Source organism: Babylonia areolata, chromosome 21, assembly GCF_041734735.1.
Source record: "Babylonia areolata isolate BAREFJ2019XMU chromosome 21, ASM4173473v1, whole genome shotgun sequence".
Lineage (NCBI taxonomy): Eukaryota > Metazoa > Mollusca > Gastropoda > Neogastropoda > Buccinidae > Babylonia > Babylonia areolata.
Window position 1 is genome coordinate 44,307,981 of NC_134896.1, and position 27,813 is coordinate 44,335,793.

Sequence of the window (27,813 nt, forward strand, 5' to 3'; positions counted from 1 at the left end):
CAAGTGGATGTACCCATGGGGGTGTCCTGTGGGCTGTGGTCAGACCAGCGGGATGAGCTGGGACGATCCCGAGCAGGGACCCTGGCCGCCACTGTTATGTCCTTGACACCTGAAGAGGGTGGAGAGCGTGTGGACCGTAGGTCCAACCATGCTTGGGATGGTGGGTGCCACACTTTCTCAGAGAGGGCGTCCCTGGACGCCAGAGGGACCCACGAGTGCTGAGAGGGGACAAACACCCACTCATCTCCCTTTAGGACCGAGGGCTGGGTAGGTGGGAACGGCGGGCTCCCACGGGCTGAGCGGGGCCCCTCGGCCGCCGTCGGTCCTGAAAAGGAAGCCGTTGTGACCGTGGAGGTCACCTGTGTGTTGACAGAGGACCAATTTGAGGCTGTAGTGGTAATACTGGTCGAGGAGCTCGACCTGCCCAACGAGAAGTCAATCCCTCTTGTCGGGGCTGTGTGTGTCACCCTGTGATCTGTGCCGGGTTGGGTCCAGTGGGGAGCAGACAAGGGGTTGGTCCCTGGTCCTCCCGGCAACCCAGCATGCACCATAGGTGCGCCCCAGTATGGGTAGAATGGGGGATACCACCCGTGGGCACCAGCCATCCCGTGACCCCAACCCCAAGGGTCACTGGCGCCTTGACCTCACTGAAGGGAAAAACCTGGCCAAGTCGGATGGAGGTCAGGTCCGACTTGGGTGTCAGACACGCCGAAAGGCAAGCAGGCTGACTGCCCGGAACCGCCTGACACGCGCGGGCCTCCCCCAGCAGGGGAGACCGGCCGGATAGCGGGAAGACCTGCAGAGCAGGTTGCCACGCGCCCCGAATCCCCTCCCGTGGGGAGACTGGGGTGGCTTGGCCCGGGGTGGGCAAAGTGGAGGTCCCCCCCCGGAACCAAATGTTTTTCTCCCCCAGAAGGAGGTGGGGGAGGGGGGTCGACCGAGAAGGGAGGAAGGGGAACAGCACTGGGGCCCCTGAGGGCCGTCTCCGTGTGGGGACCCGGGTAACGGCGGGGGGCGGCCTCCCCTTGGGAGTTCGCACCCAGCCGCGAGTCCCCACCACCAAGAGAGGACGTGCTACTCCCCCCTCTACCTGCCTCGCACTGGGACACCTCGGGAGGCGACGCTCGTATCCCTTTCCCCCTGGTCCCCTTCATGACCATTTTACTGGAATGAGCGTCCCCTCCGTGATCAGTGTCTGAAGACGCATCGCCGCGGTCCCTATCGGGAGGAATCATGAGCTCCGGGCCTGGGAGAGTCTCTTGTCGAGTATCCCTCCCAGCATCATGATCCCTGCCTTCGTAGGATGGCATACGAGGCATGGTACCGCGCGTAGGCACCCAGCGAAAATTCGATCCCCAACAGAGAAAGGAAAGACAGGATCGACTCAGAGGTAGAAAAATACGAACGAATCGAGGGTGCCGAGTCGAAACGAGTACACAGAATGTAAGAAAGATATACAGACAAGCCGCATACAACAAAATAAGGCCAAATGAACACGCTTAATAGCCAAAAAAAGCGTAAGACGAGACAGAGCGAAAACCTGACAAGATGGCGTGGAGAGCCTTGACCAAAGGAATGATTCAGCGCTTATAGCTTTTAGAGGCGTTTGATTGGCTAAGAGCGGGCCAGGCAAAGAGGGGCGTCTTTTCACTGTTAGCCACGCGAAATATGGCCAAGCAGAGCAAACCAATAGGCCTAGTTTGCATCAGTTTGACATGGTCAGTATATGACACCAAATGATATGTTGGAAAAATCAGGGAAAACTATGTTAAAAACAAGAGGCAAAGCCTTCAAGATTCACTTGTGACACACACTTTATCCAATAAAGAAACCACCACCAACAACAACAAAAAGAAAGAAAGAGAAAAAAAAAGTGTCCTGAATTAAATATTTTTAAGTTTAAAAAGGTACTGGACCAGGATTGAACCACACAAGTTAAACTCAGAAGCAAGAAAACTTACCACAGAGCCAAAACATGTCGTGATAAATTGATCACTATATTGAAGGTTATAAAACTGTTCAAATCATGTTATCTTAATGTATCTCGATTATTTGTGATTTTTTAAAAGCTCACAGTAATAGAGACATTGTGTGTCTCAGGCACACCACAACATGCTACTGTTTTCTCTAGATCTGTGCAGACCAGTGTACAGAGGTGCAGTCAATTCAATTTTTCAAATGTTCATTCTAGTTGATTCAGCATCCACTTTGAAATATGCAGTAAACACGCTGATGGTTTAGTTAGTGTCATTCTATGTATTCTGTCCAGAATCTGTATTTCTTTTCCTTTAATTGTAAACAAGAAAAACAATGTCATGCAATCTTCAAACCTAAACAAACGTTCAGACAACTAACTGTGAAGAGCCCAATAAAAATTTCTGGATTCAGAGCCTCAGTGAAAAACACTGTTTAAAATCCAGATATATGACATAACTTGGAAGACTTACAATTCATCAATGGTATGACAGTTAAGATTTTTTTCCACAATACTTAATCCAAATTTGGTATTGGCAGAAAAATATTTGCAAAGAAAATCAATTTGTTAAAGTTTACCATGGACACACACACCCACACACACACAGAGGCACACGAACAACCAAACACTGGCTTACTACATAGACTTTGTTTACAGAAACCAGTCAAAAATCACCACTGATATAAAATATTGACACTTAATTTTGGTGATATAGGGTGAAAAGACAGTCCTAAAGATGCTACTTTTTTTTTTCCATACAGTCGGTACAGAAACAGAAAAAGACTGAGGAACCGACACATACACACAGTGACACACACACCAAAGAACAGAGGAAAATAGAAGCATATAGCTCCCAACTCTGAGACGCAAAATTACTATTCCTGGTGAGGAGACAGAGGGTGGGGATGGGGGTAGTGGTGAGGAAGAGGAAAGAAGTGACATGACCATATCTGGAAATGGAGGTGGTCAGGGGACCAAATACCTAAAGCTGATACGTTTTATTTCAAACATGCAAACTCTTTTTTCCTTGAACGGAGACAATAGGGCGGTTGTGCATGGCCACTTTCGCTGGACTTTTGTAGGGGTTCCCCGGTCATTTTTAGCGAGAACAGTGTGTGCATGCGTATCTTCATTGCCCATTTTTCTTGGTCACCAAAATGCTAAAATTTCATTGCGGAAATCGCCTGTTCTAACAAAAGGATTTTAAACTATTTTGATGAGTATTTTTGCAAGTTTGACATTTATGTTTTGTTTTATAATTACATGAGTTATTTGCTTTAATCTTCTATGTTTAGTTTGATCGTGTTTCTTGTCTGCCATTCATGATTCAAATATTCGAACAGATCTGTTTAAAATTCAACACAGAGCCTCATCTAGCTTCGACTTTGGAGAGATTTGACATACTGAATATCAGTTTGAAGCATCGTTTTATCCACGGTACTCATACTTTTTCATGTCTTTGTGAAACTGAGGGAAGGGGAAACTGTTTTGGACAACTGTCGACAGGATCTATTATATATATTCTGTTTCAAGGCAAAAGTTCCAAGCCGATCTGTTTTCTGTCATTTGTTTACGCCAGATCTCAATTGGAAGAATCTATATAAAAAATATAAAAGATTTTAAAGTAATAAACTGACTGCATTGCTTTCTTTTAAAATGTGGTATATGTCTTGAGTTGTAAAGATCTTTTTGATGACATAGTTTTCATTGTTTCGTTTAGTCTGTGTAAATAAAATGATGTGATCGAACTCTGCCGAAAAGTTGTCTGAAGTAATTCAGTGCACACCCAGAAAAGCTAGTGAAGATGGTGTGCTGCCCATGATGTTATATGACCTTTCTAGTCGTTCTGCAAGCGACAAAATGTTCCCAACAAAAGCGTGTGCACCACCTCCCTAATAACACCAGACAAAAACCAACAAACAACAGATAAATAAAACAAACATACTATGACAGTTCCTCTCCATTCCCCCACCCCCACCCCCCAAACAACCTCCGACTCTCCTGGAAGTTACACTGGAAAAAGGGAATTTTCCCCCTAGAAATAGGAAAGGAAATACTGAAGATAACTGAGAGAGAGAGAGAGAGAGAGAGAGAGAGAGAGAGAGAGAGAGAGAATGGGGAGACTTTTTGGCAATTAATTTGCTGCAAGATCTCAGGTAAGGTGGACCAATAAAACAGACAATTTCACAAAAACCACATTGTACATATTCTACTAAGCAGTGGTAATTCTAAACCTGGGTTTATTTCTGGTGTCAGTATCTGTTCAGGAACACAGTTTTTATCAGATCAATATTTTTTAACAAAAAACTAATAGCTCATTATCATTAGAAAACAATACATGCCATTCAAATGCATGCACACACAATCACTTATATACTGCAAATATACCAGATAATTATCAGCTAAAAACTAAGAAATATATCCATAACAATTATCATTTCAAGATAAAATCTTGCAAAATGAAAGAAATTTTAAGAAAAACAACATATGTTATTAACCACATGAATAAACAATGTGAATACCTAAAAACTGTCAAAAAGATTTGATACAGAGCTTGTTCTTTGCACCACACCTGGAAAACATAAATCCTTTTCAAATTTCAGATATTTGTAAATTAGCAACAGGAATGAGGCCCATTTTAATACATGAGGTATATCTTGAATGTCTTTCTCAAATGTCTGTGCCACCGGTCTCAAAAATATTAGAAAATAAAAAGCACACACGCATCTGTGGATATGTTCTGTCTGGTATTGTATAAATATTTTCTTATTGCTTTGTTTGGCTTTTTTCTTCTTCTATGCACTGTTTGGTATTGTGTAAATGTTTTCTTATTACTTTGGTATTGAATAAATGTTTTCTTTCTGCTTTGTTTTCTATTTCATAAATGTTTTCTTACCACTTGGCTTGGTATTGTATAATTAAATGTTTTCTTTCTGCTTTATTTCCTATTAATATTATATTGAAGTTTTCTTTCTGCATTGTCTGGTATTCTTTCAGATTTATTTGGTATAATATAAATGTTTTCTTTTTGCTTTGTTTGGTACTATATGTTTTCTTTCTGCATTGTCTGGTATTGTAAAAATGTTTTCTTTCCACTTTGGTATTTATCAATGTTTTCTGACCGCTTTGTTTGGTATTGTATTAAAGTTTTCTTTCCACTTTATTTGAAATTAAATGTTTTCTTTCTGCATTGTCTGATATTGTAAAATGTTTTCTTTCCACTTTGGTATTGTATAAATGTTTCCTTCCCCCACTGGTATTGTATTAAAGCTTTTTTTTCCACTTTATTTGGCATTATATTTTTTCTTTCTGCATGGTCTAGTATTGTAAAATGTTTTCTTTCTTCTTCTGCGTTCATGGGCTGCAACTCCCACATTCACTTGTATGTATGTGAGTGGGCTTTTATGTGTATAACCGTTTTTACCGTGCCTTGAAGGCAGCCATACTCCGCTTTGAGGGGGGAGCGGAGGGGAGGAGTGGGGGGTGCATGCTGGGTATGTTCTTGTTTCCATAACCCACTGAACACTGACATGGACTGCAAGAATCTTTAACGTATTTATTTGATCTTCTGCTTGCATATATACACAAAGGGGGTTTAGGCACTAGCAGGTCTGCACATGTTGACCTGGGAGATCAGAAAAATCTCCACCCTTTACCCACCAGGTACTGTCACCAATGTTCGAACCCGGGACCATCAGATTGAAAGTCTAACGCTTTAAACACTTGGCTATTGTGCCTGTCTTTCAAATTTGGTACTGATGTTTTCTTTCTGGTCTGTTTGGTATTGTATGTTTTCTTTGTGCTTTGTTTGGTATTGTGTAAATGTTTTCTTCCTGCATTGCTAGTATCGTATGTTTTCTTTCCACAATGTATGGTATTGTATAAATGTTTTCTTCTCAATTTGTTTGGTATTGTTTAAGTCTTTTCTTATTGCTTTGCCTGGTATCGTATGAATGTTTTCTTCCCCCATTGTTTGGTATTGTATGTTTTGCTTCCACATTATCTGGTATTGTTTTAACGTTTTCTTACAGAATGGTATTGTATATGTGTTTCCCCCCACTTTGGTATTGTATGTTTTTTTTATCACTTTGTTTGGTATTGTATAAATGTTTTCTTCTTTGGTACTGAATAATTTTTTTCTTATTGTTTTGTTTGGTATTGTATAAATGTTTTCTTTCTTTTCTTTCTGCTCATTCTCCTCCAGCTATTCTGTCATGTTTACCAGTCTGAATTGAAAGAATTACATAACTGCAAAAGATTTATTCAGCTGGCTTATTCCAAGATGTTTGCTTATTCGTCTTCATGATCTGGGAAACAAGTACTGTTTTTTTTAGTGGGTGGGGGGTGCATGGGAGGGAGGTAAATAAAGGCAACATCTAACTACCGGTACATAAATGAAGACAATTCAGCTACAGCAAAATACCAAAGCTGGAATGAATCCAAAGTTCATTTTAAAAGCACAGGCAAGCACATTATGTGCTTCCTTACTTTCAATCCAATCCCTTTTCAAAATCCTCTTTGGGCAAAAATGACTGATTCTTTTTCTTTCTTTCTTTAAAAAAAAAGAAAAGAAGAAAAGAAGTAATCATGTCACAAAAATACTTTGTTTACTTTTAGTCCCATTTCCTGCCAGTATTTGACTGACCTAAACAAGGAAGCAAATAATAAAGAAAAGCTGCTTGAGTGCATTTCTGTCATTATACTGAATAAATAATAAAATAATTTTGAATACATATTTCATTAATCACAAGTCAAATGCACAAGAATGGCAGATTTGCAGAGAATGTGAGCTTGTCTGGTTTAAATTGTACTCCAAATCTTTTTTTATTTTTTTTTATTTTCACTGTTATGAACAATGTTCACCTGCTCTTATATTAGTAATAAATTATAACACTGTCGGAAAAAAAGGATGGGAAGGGTGGTTAGGTGTAGGAGGGGAACTCTGAAACTGCCTTTTTGTCCCATACAATTATTACATTCTTTCATACAAACAATGTAATTATTGTATGTCAATTCATACCTACAGCTAAAATCACAAAAAAAACCTCTGTGAAATTTCAAGAGCAGAATGATAAATGAATAAGATTCCAAAATACTGACTTTTATATGAAATGGAAATTGTTTTATTTACAGCAACAAAATAAAAACATTCATATTTGTTCCTTGGACACACCATGGCTTGCATGGCAAAATGCACGATCACTGATACTTGCAAAAACACATATGCCATGAAGTGTTTTCTCACGCATAATGGCCAACTCCCACACCAGTGTTTCAATGCCCTCATTAATGGAATGGCACAGTATGGTTGTACAAGTGATCATATGACTGACACCGCATTGCTATTGCTAACCATTGTATGCACCAATGCTTCAGAAAGTCTATGGTGTGCATGAACATGCAATGTGGTAAAGTAAATGCATACTGCTGGTCTCTATATCAGTTCTTATGTCGTTGTAGAGTGAACAGGGTTCAATCAGACACCAATTCAAGCATTCAGTTTTGCATCACATTGCCACACACAACATAAAATAACATGGTTGCCTTCCCCTATGGGCATCTCTTGATATACCAGCCCATGATACAGATATTCTGAAGTTTTCCCAGATTTTGCTGATAATCTTGCATTTAAACCAAGAATTTAAAAAGTATGACAATCATAAAAAAATCTTACAGATAGAACCCCCCCCCCCCCCTTCCCCCCGAAAATACAGAATTGTTCCAGTTTCTGCTAAAGCTTTCACATTTTAATTCTATATGAAATTTTCAGATTCTGTTACTTAATAAGTCTGAAAACTGATAGCAGTTTTTGCCAATATTTTCATATTTTACAAATATTCTGAATTTCATATCAGAACTATTCTCATCTTTTATGATTCACTCAGCTGTTGCCAGTTTAACATGTATCATCTTGTCCTGATTGCATTCTATCAAATTTACACAACTCTTTAAAGCAATAGTAATGACATTATTCTGGCCTGGGTTTCTGCTTATATAGGTATTGGAAGGCAAAGAAGTCATTGATCGACTCACCAAGAATGCCCTAAACCAGGAACTGTCTTGCACCACAATACTGTTTACAGACCTGACACTAATGTTACATCCTTTGTGAAAACCTCTGGCAAGAGAAATGGATCTTGCAGACTTGATCCTCCTGACCTCAAAGGACTCTAGAAAAAAGGAAAGAAGAGACTGTCCTCTGCAGGCTTTATACAGATCAATGTTAATTAACACATTCTTCTCATCTTGAAAGGTGAAGATGCTCTATGGAATGTGTTGTGCAACCAGCCTCTCAGTATAAAACATCTAATACCCTGTTCCAAAATGCTGTTTCAATATTCTGCTTGAATATTAGAACAAGATTTTGCCAATAACTTCACATTTCATCAAATATGGAAAGTGTTAAATTCAATGTTTTATGTCCAAACTCTGTCCTGTGACTAACATCCTTTTTCTGCTTCACAGATTCTAAATTGATTTACATTTTGACTTGAAACACCTTGCACTAAACCAATCTTTACAATAAATCAAAGTTCGCTTACATCCTCTTTTTGAATATATCCTCACTCTGAAAATCAACACATCAATGCAGCAGGACTTCATAATTTTGGTTTGCACCCACTCTACTGGTATGATTTTATTATGCCCTCAACAAAAGATAATCAATTTGTGGTAATGTCAGAAATGACATACCTTAAAAATATATTCACAAACAGAACTCTTTTCCCAAATACATATAATAATAACAAAACATGTGCAAAGGTTTAAAAAGAACACACACACAAAAAAAAACCAACAAAAAACTTAAATCTTAATACATTTCCCTCTCCTTTTCTGACCCCTTTCTCCTCTGCTGTTCATAACACATGCACAATGATTCCAATATAGCGTTAATTATTAAATGCATAAAAAAAATGACATGAATCTTAAAAATAATGCACAAACATGATTAAATTAACACATGCTTTCATGCACACACTATCTTGCTTGCAGTCAAGATTAAAACTGAGTATACTAAAGTTAAAACAGTTTTGAAGTGTGTGAACTCCTTATGCTTATATGTACTCTCATCATACACACTTTTTTCTTTTTCTCTCCCTCTCTCTCCTAATCACACACTGACACACAGAAATTCTTCCTGTTAACCAACACTTTCTTGCCATCCCACACTTTCACTTTCAGAGAAATCTTGGGGGGTGTCTCCATGTTTTCTCTCATTTTATGATATTGTGAGAAAGCATGGGAAGTCCCCATTATTTTTATCAAAAACATTTCCTTTGTCATTGGGTTGGTTTCTGGTCTTTTCCCAATGCAAATCTTAGAGAAAAATAAGAGAGAAAAGGAAGAGTGAGAGAAAGTTTCAGTTTCTCAAGGAGGCATCACTGCATTCGGACAAATCCATATACACTACACCACATCTGCTAGGCAGATGCCTGACAGCAGCAAAACCCAACGCACTTGTCAGGCCTTGAGTGCATGTTTATATATTTGTGTACCTATCAGAGTGGATTTCTTTTTATATAATTTTCCAGAGGACAACACTTTTGTTGCCATGGGTTCTCATCTCATCTGAAAGACAAGATGCTCAGTTTGATTTTCCAGTCTAATTTGGGAAAAAGGGCGAGCGCGGGATTCAAACCTACACCCTCACTGACTCCTGTATTAGCAGCTGAGTGACTTAACCATTCTGGGGGATGACGGTAATGACAATGGAACACTGCAATGCACTGACCTCAAATTCAACATTGAAATCAATAGCAAGCAATCAAATCATGGCAATGTGTATAACTCAAATAGAAATACTGAGGGATGTTATCATTGAATGATTCAGCTTTCTACATAAATGTGACAGAAAATGTTTCATAATGCTATACCTTTGCGTAAGGAGTATAAAAACGGGATCAAATTTCATTTTGATGTTTGCTGTGATTCAACCTTTCCTGTCAAATTCATTTAGAATGTTCCTTCATATGTTCATCTGCTTGTATAAGCACCCTTTTGCATGCAATGTCGCACTGAAAATAACTTTTCAGTTTCAGAGAAGACGCTCAGAACTTGAAAATATCTTTAAAAAAGTGAAAGAAGGAAAACAAATCAACCAACCAACCAGAGAAAAGGACACACATACACACACATGCACTCACTCACTCATACCCACGCACACATTTTTTTTTCTAAATCAAATACTGTGCCATCATCGTCAACATCTTCATTAATGACACCATCATTATCATCATTGCCTCCCTCTTTCCCTCTTCTTTTTCCCTCTCTCATGTTTCTCTGAGACTTGTATTTGGAAATGACAAGAAACTAATTTTAATGACAAAGGAAATGTTTTTGATAAAAATAAGGGGGGCTTCCCACATTTTCTCACAAAGTTTGAGAATGTGTAGGAGTGCCCCACGCTTTCTTGCAATTGAGAGAAAGCATGGGATGGGAACCACCACACTGTCTTGCAATGTCACACTTTCTCATAAAGTGAGAAAAAGCATGGGGGGCAGCCCCCAGAATTTCTCTCAAAGTTAAAGCGTGGGATTACAAGAAAGTGTGGGCTAACACCACCCCCACACCATTTTTATCAAGTAGAAAACCAATTGTTTACAAACATTTTATTCATTTTACTGTAATTACCCTGTTTTGTTTCTAGTTTTCTTTCTGATTTTTTCCTTCACACATTCTAGGGCCAACTGACCTGGGACTTTCCTGTTTTGACTGAAGGCATGTGTGAGAACAGTCTGTGTGAGAACAGTCTGCTGGAACACTTCACTGACAATGTTTATTGACCCACTGTATGCAGCTGCTCAACCTTGATAGCACCCCTTCCCCTCACAAAACATCAAACTGTCTGTGTCAATGTTATTTTCATCCTACAGTTCCCACAATGTTCATGAAGGGTTCAAACTCTCTTTTATCTTCCCCCAAACCTGCTGGTCTCAATGTTATACACATCCAAAATATGAAGACTTATTTGTACATGCTCACTCAAGTGAGCATCACAGACGTTCATTGAAAAGATAACACTTGTTTCGTTTGAGCCATTTATCAAAAAGCACATGTTGAATGACATCTGTTTAACATTGACAGGTGAACTGTATGATGTTCTTGAATCAAATGAACCACCATTTCACTATCTGAATGTTCATGAAATGTTTGCCCAGTATACAGAACATACACCAAACAGCACAATATTGTAGTGTTTACACCCAAAGTGAAGACACTACACATTTCTACAGGATTTATGAATACAGTCTATGGATAATCTCATTGCACCATCAGGGTGAAATACAAAGGAAAAATATGTTGTCAACATTCCTCACCAAGCCTTAGCTGTACACGTCACAATACTTAGCATCAAATACTGCAAAAGCCTGCTGCCCTCACTTTCAGCCTGTTCCTGCTTCAAAAACTCCACCTTTACTTGGCACTGATTTTACACAGGCAGTCATGATGGCCCCTGGGGTAGATGAGATGGGGCCAGATTCAAAGTCTTTTGGTCTGTGCCAGTGGATGACGTGGATGGCAAGGAAGCAGTCATCGCTACTGAAGAAGCAACTGAAGCAGTAGACATTGCAGAGTTGTGGGCATCTAGCATCTCTGTCAATAGATCGCAGAATGCCACACAACCTCCACGCTTCAGGGTTTGGAAGTATGCAATGCCACGCTCCCCGGCCTGTCGTACATGAGTCAACAGAAGCAGCAGGGAGGGCACACGTCGGGTGTCCTCAGGATGGGACTTCTGAGCCACTTCCGTCAATGCATCCACTATCATCTGACGCATCTCTATAATTTTGCTGAAGCTGGCAAGTCGTCGGACCTCTGTTTAAACAAAACAAAATGTGCTAATGATCAGGATTCATTCTGAATTGAATGTTATACTGTCATGCAAATCAAATGCAGAAATGGTTCAGATCAGCCACTGCAGTAGTCTTGATATGTATAAATATACATTGTTATACCATGACATGCTTGAATTAATTTGTGCATGGATCCTATGTTTTCTAAGATGCAGACCACAAGTTGTTAAAATTGGTTACCTCACCTCCACCTGAATTCTCAACGTAGGCACCCACAAGGATGTGTTCTATCCCCACTATTGTACTCACTATTTACACATGACTGTGCAACTAATAATGAATGTAACACATGGTTAAGTTAAACTTTTTTGTGAAGAAAAATGAGGGTAGATTCTGCTTCTGGGCAACTTACCCAATAAGGCTGATTGCAGATAACTGTTCAGGCTTGTAAAGTCAAGATAATGATTTTTGTGCAACAAAAAAGTCTATTTCCACCTCTACATAATAACATCCATAAAGAACAGAAATAAAATACAGCTAGAAATAGCATGCCTATTGTCAAGATTATACCTGTAGAAGAAATTAAAACAGACTATAAGTTTATAAAAACAAATCACAGCTTGTGCAGACATGTAAGTAAATCACTGTCCCAACAACGACAAAGGTAGGTAAGTCAACGTAAAAGGTCAATTACACTCTCAGAAACTGAGCTGGCAAGCTTTTTGACAGATAAGAGTGTTCGGGAGTGAGAGGGTAAGTTCTCTGATGACCTTCACTCTTTTCAAGTAGCATGTGGGCCAATTAAAGTGTCTGCTGTGCATCCGGCTTGCCACCTCTTCAAACAAGTCAACCAGCTGATTCAGCCACAAAAAAAGCGTGAAAAACAAAAAGCTCATGTTTCACGTCCAGTGCAGGTTCTACCCTGTGTTTCGTGAAAATTGTGGAGCATTGGTGGTTGTCGATCCTACAGTCTGCATTGAAATGTGAGCACACTCATTCCTAAAAGCCACGCCCCCTTCATGAACTCAGGCTGACATTCGACCTATCGTCTTAATCACTCCTCTCCCTCTCCTCCCCTTCTTCCAACACTGGCTGCTCCTATTCTGTCAGTCATAGCCACTTGTTCAAAAAAGCTGTCTGATTGGATAGATGGACTGAATTACCATCAAATGGGGCTGTCAGTTTCGTCACTGTCATTGTCAATCACCTTCGTTTTCAAACCAATCATCAGACAAGAGAGATCCTTCTCCATTGCGAAATCTGTCCATAACCACAAGCAGAGCTTTTAGAATTGTGTAAATCTGCTGATTGTGACTATTTGCTTTATTGGACACAGTTTTCAAAACATTTTTTTTTTGCACATGATGCAACCCCCTTTTCCACACACGTATCACCTGGTCAGTTAGCAAATTATTATCCAGTAGAAAGGGGTCTTCTACCTGATAAATGTTCATTTAAATAGTAGTTTTTATAATCTAGACACATCAAACAAACTGTTCTGTCTGTTTATGTGAACTGAACCAAACTCCAATGAAGGAAAACTCAGAACATATGCACGACGTCAGTGGACGTCTTATAGGCACTATGGCAATAGTTTTTGTAGGATGTCAGCTGACATAGGCACTCTACTGGTTAAGGTACAGTGTAAGAATGAATAAAACTTTTGTATTTGCTGTTAAGATACAGTACAAGTCTTTAGGCCTGGTATTGTATCTTTCATTGGAAATTGTATGATGTAACAGAAGTTTATACGTCAACCTATCACAGTGTAGAGTCCCACTCATATATGAAATGCTCTGATCTTTTTTTTCCTCATATATTTATGTACTTGCACCCTAGCCCCTGTTTTTCCCCTTACATATTTTTCTCCCATTATATATCTTATGTATATATACACTGTGACTACTTACTACTTTGTACCTTTGAAATGAATAAAAACAAGTTTTAAAAAAAAAGAAGAAAAAAAAAGATACAGTACAAGTTGTGGCAAGTCTGAGAACAAGAGAATCTGAGCGCACTGGTTCACACTCCACTCTCGCCAGTAAGCAGTACTTTCTCCCCCTCCACTAAACCTTGAGTGGTGGTATGGGCACTAGTCATTAGGCTGTGATGATAAACCAAGGTCCTGTGTACAGCATGCACTTACTGCATGTAAAAGAACCCATGGCAACACAAGGGCTATTCCTGGTGAAACTCTGTAGAAAAATCCACTTTGATAGGAAAACAAATAAATCGCAGGCAGAAAAAAAAGGTAGTGCTCTCAGTATAGAAATGCACTCTCCCTGGGTAGAGCAGCCTGAATTTCACACAGAGAAATCTGTTGTGATAAAAGAATAATACAATGCAATATGCATATTCACCATTTGAATGTGGTTTCTTAATCTTGTAACCATCTGAATTCAACATAGTTCATATGTCCATGTGAACACTTTCTCCATCCCTTCTCTCTCTGGTAACATTTGGTAGACTCTCAACCCAATCAGTGCCTGCAAGACATCAGTGGATGTCCTTCACAAAGTTCTGCCATTGTGCCTGTAAGACAGAAACTGATATCCTACATCTATTCCAATTTTTCCTTTATTGGAAATTAGTTCAATGAACATAAACCAACTATGAATGGTATAGTTTAACTCCTAGGCTGCTTGTATAACGAGATAACTCATCAGCACAGCCATATACGCTTCACTGCCATAGTGACGAGAAAACTTCCCAGGCTTGTATTAATTCGTTGACAGAAACACTGGTAGCTTTAGCTTGAGGAATCTTTATTGATTCTATTGATAGCTAAATCCCATTAACAGAACAGGACAAAGAAAGAAACTACACTTATAACAGCCAACTGACAAGGACAGACTGCAATGGATAAGTTCAATTATTTCTATTGTGAAACTCACCTGCCAACTGGGTACTACTACCTTGATGCTGGAAATAACAAGACGACACACATCCAGCAGGGTACTGCTACCCTCTTAGCTAGAGCACACAGAACATTGAGAACACAGAAGCATGGCCACCCAGAGGAAAAGCAACCCTCACATGAGGGTGCCAACTGGGTAAAAAGCCCCAAACCAAAACAGGCATGACCTTCCTCATCAAAAGTCATGGGTGCAAAGCCTCGAAAACTGTCACTGACAGGACAAAGAGACTTGAACCTCTACTCAGCAGTGAAACGAACACACAAACAAGACTCCATGGCTGCACATGAAAAATGTAAAACCGGAAGCTACACACATTAAATGTACAGTCCAGTGGGGAGGGTCACTGAGGAAGGGCACGCACAAAACATACCTCTACTCCAGATTGTCAAGAGTTGTGACAATCAGCATGGACAGAAACAAATGTGTTTGAAATAAAACATTTGACTTCATTGATGGGCATGGTGATTTTTTTTGATTTTTTTTTTCAAGAAAACTGATTTGACTGAAAGGATTGGACAATTACATCTATGTTATCACGTGGAGTAGACCCAATGAATCATGTATATGTCTTTTTTTGTCTTTTTTTTTATTGTGGTTGTTCCAGTATAATTTGTGTCTACAGTTATTATCAATTTGTCCAGAAAATATTATATTACTGTGCAAATGACTAGACTAATGTTCATAAGGAAAGGATGAAAGATGGATCTATCTTTGTCTGATGATTCATTTGAACCTGAAGGTGATAACGATAGTGATGAAAATGACAGCAACATTTGACACTTGGTTCAGTCCATCTAATGAAAAAGACATCATTTTGAGCAGGTGACTACGACAGACAGTGAAGACACAGTACTCTGACATAAAGTTTGGAAATAGGAGGGGGGAGAGAGAGAGGAATGGTGAAATACGAAAGGCTGAAGGCCAGACCCTCCGGAGGGGTGGAAGGTGACATCGTTGTGAATGTCAGTGAACTGTCTTTTCAACGTCTTCAATGGCCAGAATGGACAAGGGGCAATAATCCATGATTTTCATCAAATCCAGGGTTGACAGACAATAAACAGGAAATTTGTAGATTTATTTCTTTATGCTGTATAGTTGACTGACTTCTCTGTAGAGCAGGCAAACCAGATGCATTACAGACACTTTACTGGCTTAATAATTACAACCAGGAGGGAGTATCATCAAATTCTTCCCCCTCTAAACCGTGACGCTCGAAGTTGTAAGAAAACTCGACTGCTAAGTTACTGAGAACATGTTGACTTTTTATCATGACTGGACCTACATTTGTCATTGTTGGGACAGTTAATCACTCACATGTCGACTATAGCTGTAATTGTTATCAATGAACTTATAACCTGTTTTATTTTCTTCTACTGATATAATTTGACAACAAGCATGCTATTTCCAGCTGTATTTTATTTGTTTTCTTTTTGGATATCACTCTGTGGAAGTGGAAATGTACTTTTTTGATGCACAAAAAATACTGTCTTCAGTTTAAAACATCTGAATCAAATCAAATCAAATTATGGTGCTTTGAGCCTCGCCGACCACTAAGACCATTTCAAGGCTATCGCCACGTTAATACCTACTTGTAAAAAAAAAATTACAATAAAAACTAGTCACCACTTTAAGCTTTTCACTCAAAGTTTAAAAACCTTCCACAGTTTAAAACCTTCAAATCTGATTAAAAAGGTTCACTTCTTTCAAGAAGTCCATCAGCGTCCATGGAGGGACATCATGAAACAAAGTCTTCAGAGAAACCGCCATGTAATGTCTGTGTCTAATATCATGCAGATCCCAAAAGTCAAGGAGCACATGTTTTACTGTGAGAGGTTCAACACAGGGAATACACAGAGGGGCCTCCTCCCCCTTCAACAAGTAAGAATGAGTGAAAAAAAAAGAAAAAAAAGTGTGCCCCACGTGCAGTCTGCACAGTACAGACTCCTCCTTTCTATCCTTCATCACTGATGAGAGGGTCTCTTTTAGGTCTGGACCAATTTGGAACAGCTTGTTGTCCATCTGGGTGTTCCATTCCTCTTGCCAAAGATCCTTAATGTAAGTGCTCACCTTCTGCTTCATATCTGTGTATGGTACGAAGAAATGTCTGAATAGTAAGTAATCTACAATTAAAATAATTGGGGAAAAGCCCAAATGCAAAATCCACATTCGTTTTCCATCACAAAAACATTTTTATTTTCATTCTATACCTCCTGTAACTTTGTGCTCGTATTCACAAAAAAAAAAAAAAAAAAAAAAAAATCATACCCCCAAATCCTCAAAATTCCATAGCATGGGGAGAGCTCTTACAAGGCTGTAGAAGTCCAGCCGAGTATCCCATGAATGTTTCTATGTTGTCAACAGTTCCACGGACAGTAACTTCACCACAGTTCAAATCAAAATTACCTTTCCAATACGGAGCACATCTTACACAAGGAAGGTTTGCTGCCTCTAGTGCAGTGTGTAGCAACAGATGGGGCCTGTCCTAAATGAAAGTGTTTGTTCATTCATTATTGTATATTATCTTTATTCATATCTCGGTCATATTTTTGATAATTTATGTGTGGGTGTTCTGAATCCTTTTTTTTTCTTTCTTTTTTTTGAAGGCATGCTACAGATTATTATCCTGGTCACTGCCTTCCTCAAGTTATTTGTTATGATGTGGACAGCAGTCAAGTTCATCTGATTTCAGCTAACATTCATCCTGACTTGATGTCTTCATGACCTTGCAGTTCATCCTGGCCTATGTCTTCACGACTCTGCTCTTCACCTTGACTTGGACTATGGTGATATTCCCAGTCTTGGCACCAACCTTGATGCTCTGACCCTGGAATGAGACACCTCCCTTGTGAAGGTCACCCCAACTACCAAGGACATCACCAGACAGAGTCGTCCACAATCAGGACACAGTTTTTAACTCTTTAAGGAAAAGCAAGTAGCCAGGAAATTTGTGTCAGCGGCTTCTCTGAGATTGTGAAGACATTTTTTTTCCTTTCAGTCTGTTTCCTACTCTTGATCCCTTCAGAAGAAATGTAATTAGCTCACTGATTAGCAGGAACATTGGGTATAGGAAAGATTGGGGGTGGGAAAAGCATTCTTTCTTTAGGTCATCTCTATCCTCTTTTATTTTTTTCACAAATCAAGTTTGTTTTGCCTCTTGAGTTCAGTGAGTGTCTTTGGACATGTGTATGCTTGCAGTTCCCAGGTCACTTCTTGGGGAGGATCTTTCATTAAATAATAATAATAATAATAATGGTATTTATATAGCGCTGAATCTTGTGCAGAGACAAATCAAAGCGCTTTCACACCAATCATTCACACGCGTGCATAACTTTAAAACTGGAAAAACTGAAGACGAGGAAGGGGCAGAGAAGGCAGGCTATTTTGGGAAGAGGTGGGTTTTAAGGCCAGACTTGAAAGAGCTGAGTGTGGAGACTTGACGAAGCGAAAGAGGAAGTTCATTCCAATTGCAAGGTCCAGAGACAGAGAAAGAATGGCGGCCAACAGTCGAGAGTTTGAATCTGGGCATGTGTAAACAGAGTGGATTCGAAGCTGATCGTAGTGAGCGAGATGGACTGTAGAGGTGAAGGCAGCCACAGAGACAGGAAGGGGCTGATTTGTGAATACATTTATTACATAGAGTGCTGATCTTGTACTTTATTCTGTGTGAGACAGGGAGCCAGTGGAGATGTTGCAAAAGAGGAGTGATGTGCTCAGATCTTTTCTTTCTGAGGACGAGTTGGGCAGCAGGGTTTTGTATGCGCTGAAGGGACTGAATGCATGAAGCAGGCAAACCAGACAATAGAGAGTTACAGTAATCAAGGCGGGAGAGAATGAGAGACACAACAAGTCTAGATGTTATATCAATAGACAGATATTTCCGGATGGAACTGATGCGCCGCAATTGACAGTAGCAGGATTGACATGTCTGACTGATAAATTTTTGCATGGACAGTGTGTTGTCAAGGGCAACGCCGAGGTTCCTGACTGAACTGGAAAGAGGGATGGATGTACTGCCAAGTTTGATTGTGTCAGTTGTGATGGAAGAGAGTTTTTGTTTAGTTCCTATGATCATTGCTTCAGTTTTGTTCGTGTTCAATTGTAACTTATTTAGAGTCATCCAATTTTGAATGTCCAGGAAGCAGTTGGATGATTCTTGCAAGAGCGACAACAGTTTTTCTGGAGTTGAGAGTCATCAGCATAAGAATGATGACTGACATTATGGCAGTTGATAATTTCAGCGAGAGGAGCAGTGTACAGTGTGAAGAGCACTGGGCCTAAAACAGATCCCTGTGGGACTCCATGTTCAATTTTAATGGGTTCAGACTGGAAATTATCAACAATGACAGACTGGAATCGATAAGTGAGATAAGATTTGAACCAGTTTAGAACAGTGCCATTGTTACCAAATGTAAAATGAAGATGGAAAAGAAGGATTGAATGGTCTATCGTGTCAAAGGCGGCTGACAAGTCAAGAAGAGTGAGAAGGGAGATCTGTCCTGAGTCGGACGCTAGCTGTAGGTTATTCAGTATGTAGAGGAGAGTGGTTTTGGTGCTGTGGTCAGCATGATAGGCAGACTGAAATGGGTGGATGAGATTGTTGAAACAAAAGTGAACCGTCAGGTTGTAATATCTTTGAGGGTTCATCCTTGATCTTGTAAGCATGTCAAGCACCATACAGAGACAAGCCTTGAATCCTGTTTTACATTTTCCACCCTTAATATTTAGTGGGTGGTTGGTAGCTTGGACTCCCTGTGGCTGGATGGTTTGTCATTAATTAAAGTCTGTTCACTCGTGATTTTAGAGGGGAAAAGTGTGTGTGTGTGTGTGTGTGTGTGTGTGTGTGTGTGTGTGTGTGTGTGTGTGAGAATGTGCTTGAACTGTGAACAATTACATATGTAATACAAAGGATTAAATTTGGAACTGACAAGGTAATTTTGTGGATGTAAACAAGGTACTGAATACATTAACAATAAAATCAAATGACCAATAAAAACAGATACTCAAATGTCAGAATACTGACAGGTAATTAGCAATCAGACATCTGGATAAATTAACAATAATTTTGTTTATGTCGAGGATGAAAAGTTAATGTGGTGGATGGGGTCCTAGGTACGTCCCCTCTTGCACCAGTATCCCACTGGCCTGAGAGAAGGGACAGCATTCATTGTGAGCAACCACAGTAACATCATGTCCTTAGCTCACTATAAGGTTTGTGCAAGTTGCAGGGTTATTGGCTTAGACTTGTCAGTGACCTTAACCTCTTTCACTTGCTTGGCAGTGAGAAGTCCCAATTCTCTGGATTTTTCTATCTCGAAACACTGTTGATTGTAAGGGTCAAGGAAGTAGTAAGGCTCAAGGGGGTGTCATACCCTGCAAGGGGGTAGGTTCAGTTTCCGCCCATACCAGTCATTGTGGATATTATTTTTTGGATAATTTTGGGTATGCATTCTTGAATTAATCTTTGTAGCAGCCATTATCTATTGTACACCTCCTGAAGAGGAAGTGTGTCACAGACCAGTGACCAGAAGAATGTCCTCATTGATAGTTACTACAACTACCATAGTCACCAGTGTGGTCTCAGTGACCAAAATCAGTACTCACATATCTACACTGAATGTGGGCTTGCTTTGCTTTCAGGAGTCTGGACTGTCTGGAAATTTTCAGACACAACCCCATTTACTCCAGGGACTGGGTTTGCTGGAGGCTTTAAGCTCAATGTATGCTTCTGAACCATCTGTCAGGTTTCCACAACAGTTAGAAGCTCAAAAGTCAGAGCATTTTACAATAACAGTTTATTTCTATGGAGCCTTTCATTAAAATAAAATAATGCTAAAGGCACATAATATTTGTAAAATATAACAAAAAGAGGCATTTCATAACAAAACATAATTACAAATAGTTTCTTTAATGACTATCCCATGTCTAAAAAGTACAGTCACCAAGAGCACATAAAAGAACCCATGGCTACAAAAGGGTTGTCCCTGGCGAAATTTTGTAGAAAAATCCACTGTGATAGGAAAACAAATAAAATTGCAGGCAGAAAAATGACAACCAAAAATAGGTGGTGCTCTCAGTGTAGCAACACACTCTCCCTGGGGAGAGCAGCCTGAATTTCACACAGAGAAATCTGTTGTGACAATGGTGGTGGTGGTGGTGGTGGTGGTGTGTGTCCATTGAGATCGATGATGACCATCGTTGTCATCCAGCTGGGGGATGGGGGAAGGGGGATGGGGGAAGGGGGATGGGGGAAGGGTGGTGGTGGGGTGGGGGGGGGGGATGCTCATGCGTCTATCTGTGAATGCGCAGATGGCTGAAGTCCAATCTGCGCACGAAATGTTCGCTGACAGTTGGGGCAGACAAAGACAGGCATATCATTGTCAGGGAGTTTGTTTGTCCGAGACAAAAAAAGTAATGCAATGCAATACACAGTGAACATCCACATGACCATAAAAGACAGGCATATCATTGTCAGGGAGTTTGTTTGTCTGTGACAAAAAAAGTAATGCAATGCAATACACTGTGAACATCCACATGACCATAAAAGAGATACAAGATGAAAAACCACAAACACAAATATATGAAATGAAATGAAATGAAATTATGGTGCTTAGAGCCTCGCCAACCACTAAGGCCATCTCAAGGCTATCGCCGCGTCAATTACTGCTACAAGGCTAAAAAAAAACAACCAATTAAAACGAGTCACTTCTTCAAACTTTCCACTCCAAAGTTAAAAAAAACTTCCATAGTTTAAAACCTTCAAATCTGGTTAAAAATGTTCACTTCTTTTAAGAAGTCCATCAGCGACCACGGAGGGACATCACGAAACAAAGTCTTCAAAGAAACCGCCGTGTAATGTCTGCGTCTAACGTCATACAGATCCCAACAGTCAAGGAGCACGTGTTTCACGGTGAGAGGCTCGTCACAGGGAACGCATCGAGGGGCCTCCTCCCCCTTCAACAAGTAAGAATGAGTAAAAAAAGTGTGCCCCGTACGCAGTCTGCACAGCACAGATTCCTCCTTTCTGTTCTTCACCCCCGAAGGGAGGGTCTCCCCCAGGTCCGGACGGATCTGGAAGAGCTTGTTGTCCATCTGGGTGTTCCACTTCTCTTGCCAAAGATCCTTAACGTAAGTATTGACCTTCCGCTTCATGTCTGTATAGGGTACCAAGGATCTGGACAATTCTTTCTTTACAGCGTTCCTGGCCAGCAGGTCCGCCCTTTCGTTACCACGAATGCCAACATGTCCGGGAACCCAGGCCAACACAACCTCGTATCCTTTCTTCGTTGCGAGAGTAAAAGTTTCATAAAATTCCAGCAGTTTGGGATGAGTGATATTCCTGCAGGCGATCGCCTCCAGGGCTGATAAGGAGTCGGAAAAGATCATGAATCTCTTCTGTTTGGAAGAGAGAACCATTTTTAACCCCAGGACCAGTGCGGTCAGTTCCGCGGTGTATACCGAGCTGTCAGACAGGATGTGTTCCGTTGAGGGCCGGTCAGGAAAGGCGGGACAGAACGCAGATGCGGCGACTCCGTCCTCTGACTTGGAACCGTCAGTGAAGATGCCTTGAAAGGTGGGGAATTTGTGGCACAGTTCCGAAAAGTAGGTTCTGTAGGCCAGAGAACTGGTGGTGTCCTTACGGTACGAGGCCAGATCGAATCGGACCTCAGGTGTTGTAAAGGTCCACGGGGGGCTGTCAGGGAACTTAGAGAAATCTGAGATGCCACTGACATCCAGATCGGCATTTTCCAAGTGCGGCTGAATGCGGAGTCCGAGAGGAGGTATGCAGTTTGGGCTGTCTGTAAATTTCTTATCGAAAGGGTTGTTGAATACAGCATCGTAAGCAGGGTTTGTAGGTTCCGAAAACAATTTCAAATAATAGTTCAGGGTCAGCTTCAGTCTGCGGTTGGAAAGAGGTGGTTCCCCCGCCTCTGCGTACAGGCTGTGCACAGGGGTGGTGCGGAAAGCACCTAAGCTGAGACGGAGCCCTTGGTGGTGTACAGGGTCCAACAGTTTCAGGTAGGACGGTCTGGCCGAGCCGTATACAACACTTCCATAATCCAGTTTGGACCGGACCAGGGCTCTGTAGAGGTGCAAGAGAGTCCTCTTATCAGCACCCCAGTTCGTGTGTGCCACAACTCGGATGATGTTCAGGGCTTTTAGGCAAGATATTTTCAGCTGTTTAATGTGGCTGAGAAAATTCAGCTTCTGATCGAAGACGACCCCTAGAAATCTGGCTTCCTTGACCGCCGGGATGGTGGATGTTCCCAGACGGATTTCAGGGTCCAGATAGAATTGGCGAAAATTATGAAAGTGGATGCATTCAGTTTTGGAGGACGAAAATGTGAAGCCATTCTCCTCTGCCCAACACTGGATTTTGTTGACGCAGAGCTGAAGCCGTCGCTGGATGCTGGCGTACGTGCTGCCGGTTGCATATAAGGCAAAATCATCCACGAACAGCGAGCTGTCCGATCCTTTCTGAACGGATTGAACGATGTCATTAATTTTGATGCTGAACAGAGCCGGCGACAGGATGCTCCCCTGCGGGACACCCAGCTCCTGCTCGTGAATGTCGGACAGGGTGGTGCCGACTCTCACCTGGAATTGTCTGTCTTGTAAAAAATTGTGGATAAACTGAGGCAGGTGTCCTCGGAAGCCGAGCTTGTGCAAGTCGGAAAGAATACCAAATTTCCACGTGGTATCGTAAGCTTTCTCCAGGTCAAAAAATATGGCCACCACATGTTGTTTGTTGACGAAAGCATTTCTTATCGTGGTTTCCAGACGAACCAGATGGTCAACGGTAGAGCGATGCTTGCGGAAACCGCATTGTTCCTTCGCCAGAAGGCCGTCGGTCTCTAGTTTCCACATCAGTCTACCGTTGACCATCTTCTCCATCAGTTTGCAGACGCAGCTGGTCAGTGCAATTGGGCGGTAGTTGGAGGGGTTCGAGGGGTCTTTTCCCGGTTTCGGCAGCGGGATTATGAGGGCTTTCCGCCAGGAGGGTGGAAAGAAACCTGTGACCCAGATGTGGTTATAAACTTTAAGCAGGGTGTCCAGACAGGTTTGGGGAAGGTGCTTTAGGAGTTTATAATGGACTTCGTCCATTCCTGGACAGGAATCCGTACAGGTCTGAAGGGCAGATTTAAGTTCGTTCATTGTGAAAGGAAGGTTGTAATTCTCTGTGTTGTCGGAAAAGAAGTTACATGGTGTTTTTTCTGACAGGTTTTTGGTTTTAAGAAAGCGAGCAGATTTGTTAGCAGATCTCGAGTTCTGTTCTATTGTGGAGGCAAGCAAATTGGCAACTGCTTTCTTCTCTGTGACCAGAGCGTCTGAAAGTTTAAGATGGTGGAAGGTCGGGCATGCGTTTTTGCCCTTAATTCTTTTTAAAACCCTCCACACTTTCTTCTTGGGTGTGTTGGAGGTTAAGGAAGAGCAGAAATCTCTCCAAGACTTCCTCTGGCTCTTTTTAAAAACATACCTGGCTTTCGCCCTCAGCTGTTGATGGGTTCGAACGCTATCGGACTCCGGTCTCCGAAAGACGCATCGCTGCGCTCTCTTCCGAGACTTGCGGGCCTCCCGACATTCCGCGTTGAACCAGGGCGTTCTAGGGACCTGAGGCTTGGAGGTAGACGATGGGACTGCTGCTTTGGCGCAATCTAAAACGATCCGAGTCAGAGCGTCAGCAGGGTCCTTGCTTTTCAATACTGTTTCTTCCTGCAGCTCGCTCTATCTTGGTGGTAAAAAAACTCCAGTCTGCTTTGTCGTAGTACAGGCGGTCAGGCAGAGAGTCACCTTCTCCATCTGTGGGGCGGAGGACGACAGGAAAGTGGTCACTCCCGTGCAGATCGTCGTGCACTTTCCACTCGTAGTCCAGGACCAACGATGGATCGCAGACCGACAGATCTAAACACGAGAGCTTTCCAGAGGACAGATGCAGGTAAGTGGGAGACTTGTCGTTAAGACAGCACAAGTCCATGTCAGAGAGAAGGTTTTCTAAGAGAAGACCTCGGGCTGATGTCATCTCACTTCCCCAGAGCGGGGAGTGTCCGTTGAAGTCGCCCAACAGTAAAAACGGACGTGGGAGCTGGTCGACCAGGTTCATGAGGTCCTGCCTCAGAACACGGACGGAAGGGGGAAGGTAGAGAGAGCAGACAGTGATGGTTTTCTCGAGCGTGACTCTGACTGCCACCGCCTGTAAAGGGGTGCTTAAAAGAACTGTACTGTATAAAAGGGACTTTCGAATAAAAAGAGCGACACCTCCCGTCAATCCCTCTTGCTTCGGTTGAGCGGGTTTAAAAACGGAGTTAAAACCAGAGAGAGATAAAACCTTGCCATCTGTTTGCAGAGTCTCCTGCAGTGCCAGCACTGAAGGTTTCAAAGCACGACAAAGCAGCTGGAGTTCCTGGAAGTTGGCATAGAATCCCCGGATATTCCAGTGGATCACTGCCATTAAAAAGGTTTTTTTTTAAAAAAAATAAAGCAGCAGCCTATTCCATCGCTACCCCCTGCTCCTCCACTTGCGGTGGCTCAAGGTCCGCCAGGATGGAATATTTGTTCTTTGACATAAATTTTTCGGGTTCCGACCGGGTCGGAATATCCACCACCTCGGCCCCTCCCGATCCCGCCGTGGCCGCAGCCCTCCCCTCCTTGAGTTTTGGAGGTGCGGGGGGCTTCCGGCCACTTCCGCCAGCCCGAGGGCCAGGCAGACGAGAGGCGGGGCGAGGGGGGCCGGGGGGTGGGGTGGGGCGGGAGGCGGACAACGTGCCTCCGCCCGAGGCTTTTCTCTCCCGCCCAGCAGCCCCTGAGGACTGCCGCGCAGGATGGGAAGGGGTGGACACAGCGCCTCCACCCAAGGCCAACGGTTCCGACGAGGCGGTTAAGTCGTCCGTCTGCGTTCCTGTGGACGTCGTCTGGACTGCGACGTCCACCGTCCCGGATCTGACGACAGAGGCATACGACATCCTAGGCGACGCGGCCTCCACCTGTTTCCTTGCCTCAAAGAAGGAAATTTTCTGTTCTGTCTTGACTTTCTGAATTTGTTTTTCTTTCTTCCAGGCGGGGCAGTCCTTCGATGAGGACGGGTGGCCACCTCTGCAGTTCGCACACAGAGCTGCACTGACGCAATCGCCCTGGTGCGCCGCCTTCGAACAGGTGCCACACGCCTCTTCCTCCTTACATCTGTCTCTCACGTGTCCGAATTTCTGACACTTAAAGCATCTCAGAGGGGACGGTACGTACAGGCTGACATTAACTAGCAGGTATCCGACCCGAATGTCCTTGGGGACATCCGGGCAGCAGAAGGTGAGGAAGAAAGTGTTGGTCGGGACTCTGTCCGACCCCTTCCTCACCGTCACCCTGTACACATCGGTCACTCCCTGAGAGGACAGTTCGCTCTTGATCTCGGCCTCAGACACACCTTTCAACTCCGGGCATCTGATGACTCCCTTTGAGCAGTTGAGACCTTTGTGAGGGGAAATCTTCACTGCCCTATCCACGAAAGTGGTCGCCTTGAGAAGGAGCTGTGTCTGTCTTTTGGATTCTGTCTGTACTAAAAACGCTCCACTCCTCAGCCTCTTGATGGATCTGAGCGATCCTGCCAGACACTGAAAGCCCTTCTGGACAGCGAAGGGGCTGAGAGCCGACAAGGGCTTGTCGTCATCAGCGCCCTCCATCACTAGCCACGATGGCCAAAAACCAGAGGTCTCGACGACCTCCGACTCAGAGTCTGAGTCGTCCGTTCCCTGTCGTCGTCTTTTTCCAAGTTTGGGGGGGTGTATTTGTTTAGGATTCATGTTGAAAGAAAAATGTGAATTCATCCCTCCCTTACCCACCCACCATGGGGTCCAACTTAGGGGCCAGGGTCAAGGGAACACCAGCTTGACCCCTTCCAGGTTTCGGGAGGGATATACAACCAGCAGCCCAGCTCCAACGTGCTCCCCCCCGATCATGCCCAGCTCCCGGGGACAGAGAGCCGAGCACTACGGGGGTTACCTTCGTCAGCCACTAAACTGCCAGTCTTGACCCAGCCCCACGAAGGGGTAGCCGATTGACACACACGGGCCAATGTGTGCCGCCTGTCTTAGGAGAGGTCCGAGCCAAAGGGATGTGTTGAGAGCAGCGTGCTCTCTCAATCCCCAGGATCTCATTCCCCTCCATCACAGGTCGCACCGCACGGCAAACACGGCGGGCCAAAAGAAGGCCGCAGAGAAAAAAAAGAATGTGGAAAAGAAGGCTTGATGGGGAGCTGAGGACAGAAAAGAGGCGGTAAAAAGAAGAACAAAGAATAACGAAAGGGACAGTGGGTCACGTTTAGTTTGGGCCTCACTCACGACCTGTTCGGCATGGGAAGCCCTATCAGGGGCATCAGTACAAAACCACCACTTATTCAGCCCTAACAGCTACGATGGCTATGTAGGCTGTCAATTAAGACCTGGGACCAGAGCACCAAACCCCAAGAAGCACTGATGCCCCCGCCGACATAGCTCGCTCGATCACTGGCCACTAAGCCTCCCGACCACGACAAGGTAGTGACCCTCACGGGAGTGGGTCAGGAGAACACCAGCCTGACCCCCTCCAGGTTTCGGGAGGAACACAAATATATGTACATTATCTTAGATACAAACAATTCACGGTCAACTATCTGGATAAAACAGAAGTTTGTACAAAAAATCATCATATTCAAAACATACCATATTAGCTTCAATGAACAGCAGCATATAAAGAGGGAAAAGGGAGATATCCTAGTTATTATGCTGGAAAAGGTTTTAGAGCTTTTTTTTTTTCAAAGGTAGGGGCAGTTTCTAAATAATGTATGTAAGAGAGAGAATTCCATACCTTAGCAATGCACAAAAGCTATTTTACAATATTTTTTGTTCTTATTCTGGGGACAGACATAAGATTAAAGTCTGAAGAGGAGTGCAGTTGTTGATAAACCAAACAAGTTACAAATTAAGTTTGACCCAAAATGAAATGAAATGAAATTATGGTGCTTAGAGCCTCGGTGACTACTAAGGCCATCTCAAGGCTATCGCCGCGTTAATAACTACTACAAGGATAAAAAAACAAACAATTAAAACGAGTGAAAATGAAATGAAATTATGGTGCTTAGAGCCTCGCCGACCACTAAGGC

At 42.5% G+C, this 27,813-nt stretch overlaps 1 protein-coding gene across 2 annotated transcripts in view; it reads right to left on the minus strand.

Moving 5' to 3' along the window:
• Positions 1-11,409: 11,409 nt before the first annotated feature.
• Positions 11,410-27,813, minus strand: part of LOC143296332 (uncharacterized) — a 486,076-nt gene continuing 469,672 nt past the window's right edge. For both annotated transcript variants that reach the window (XM_076608201.1, XM_076608202.1), the window contains exon 10: positions 11,410-11,791. In XM_076608201.1, coding sequence (XP_076464316.1) covers positions 11,418-11,791 — 374 coding nt within the window. In that variant the 3' untranslated portion in view covers positions 11,410-11,417. The remainder of the gene's footprint in view (positions 11,792-27,813) is intronic.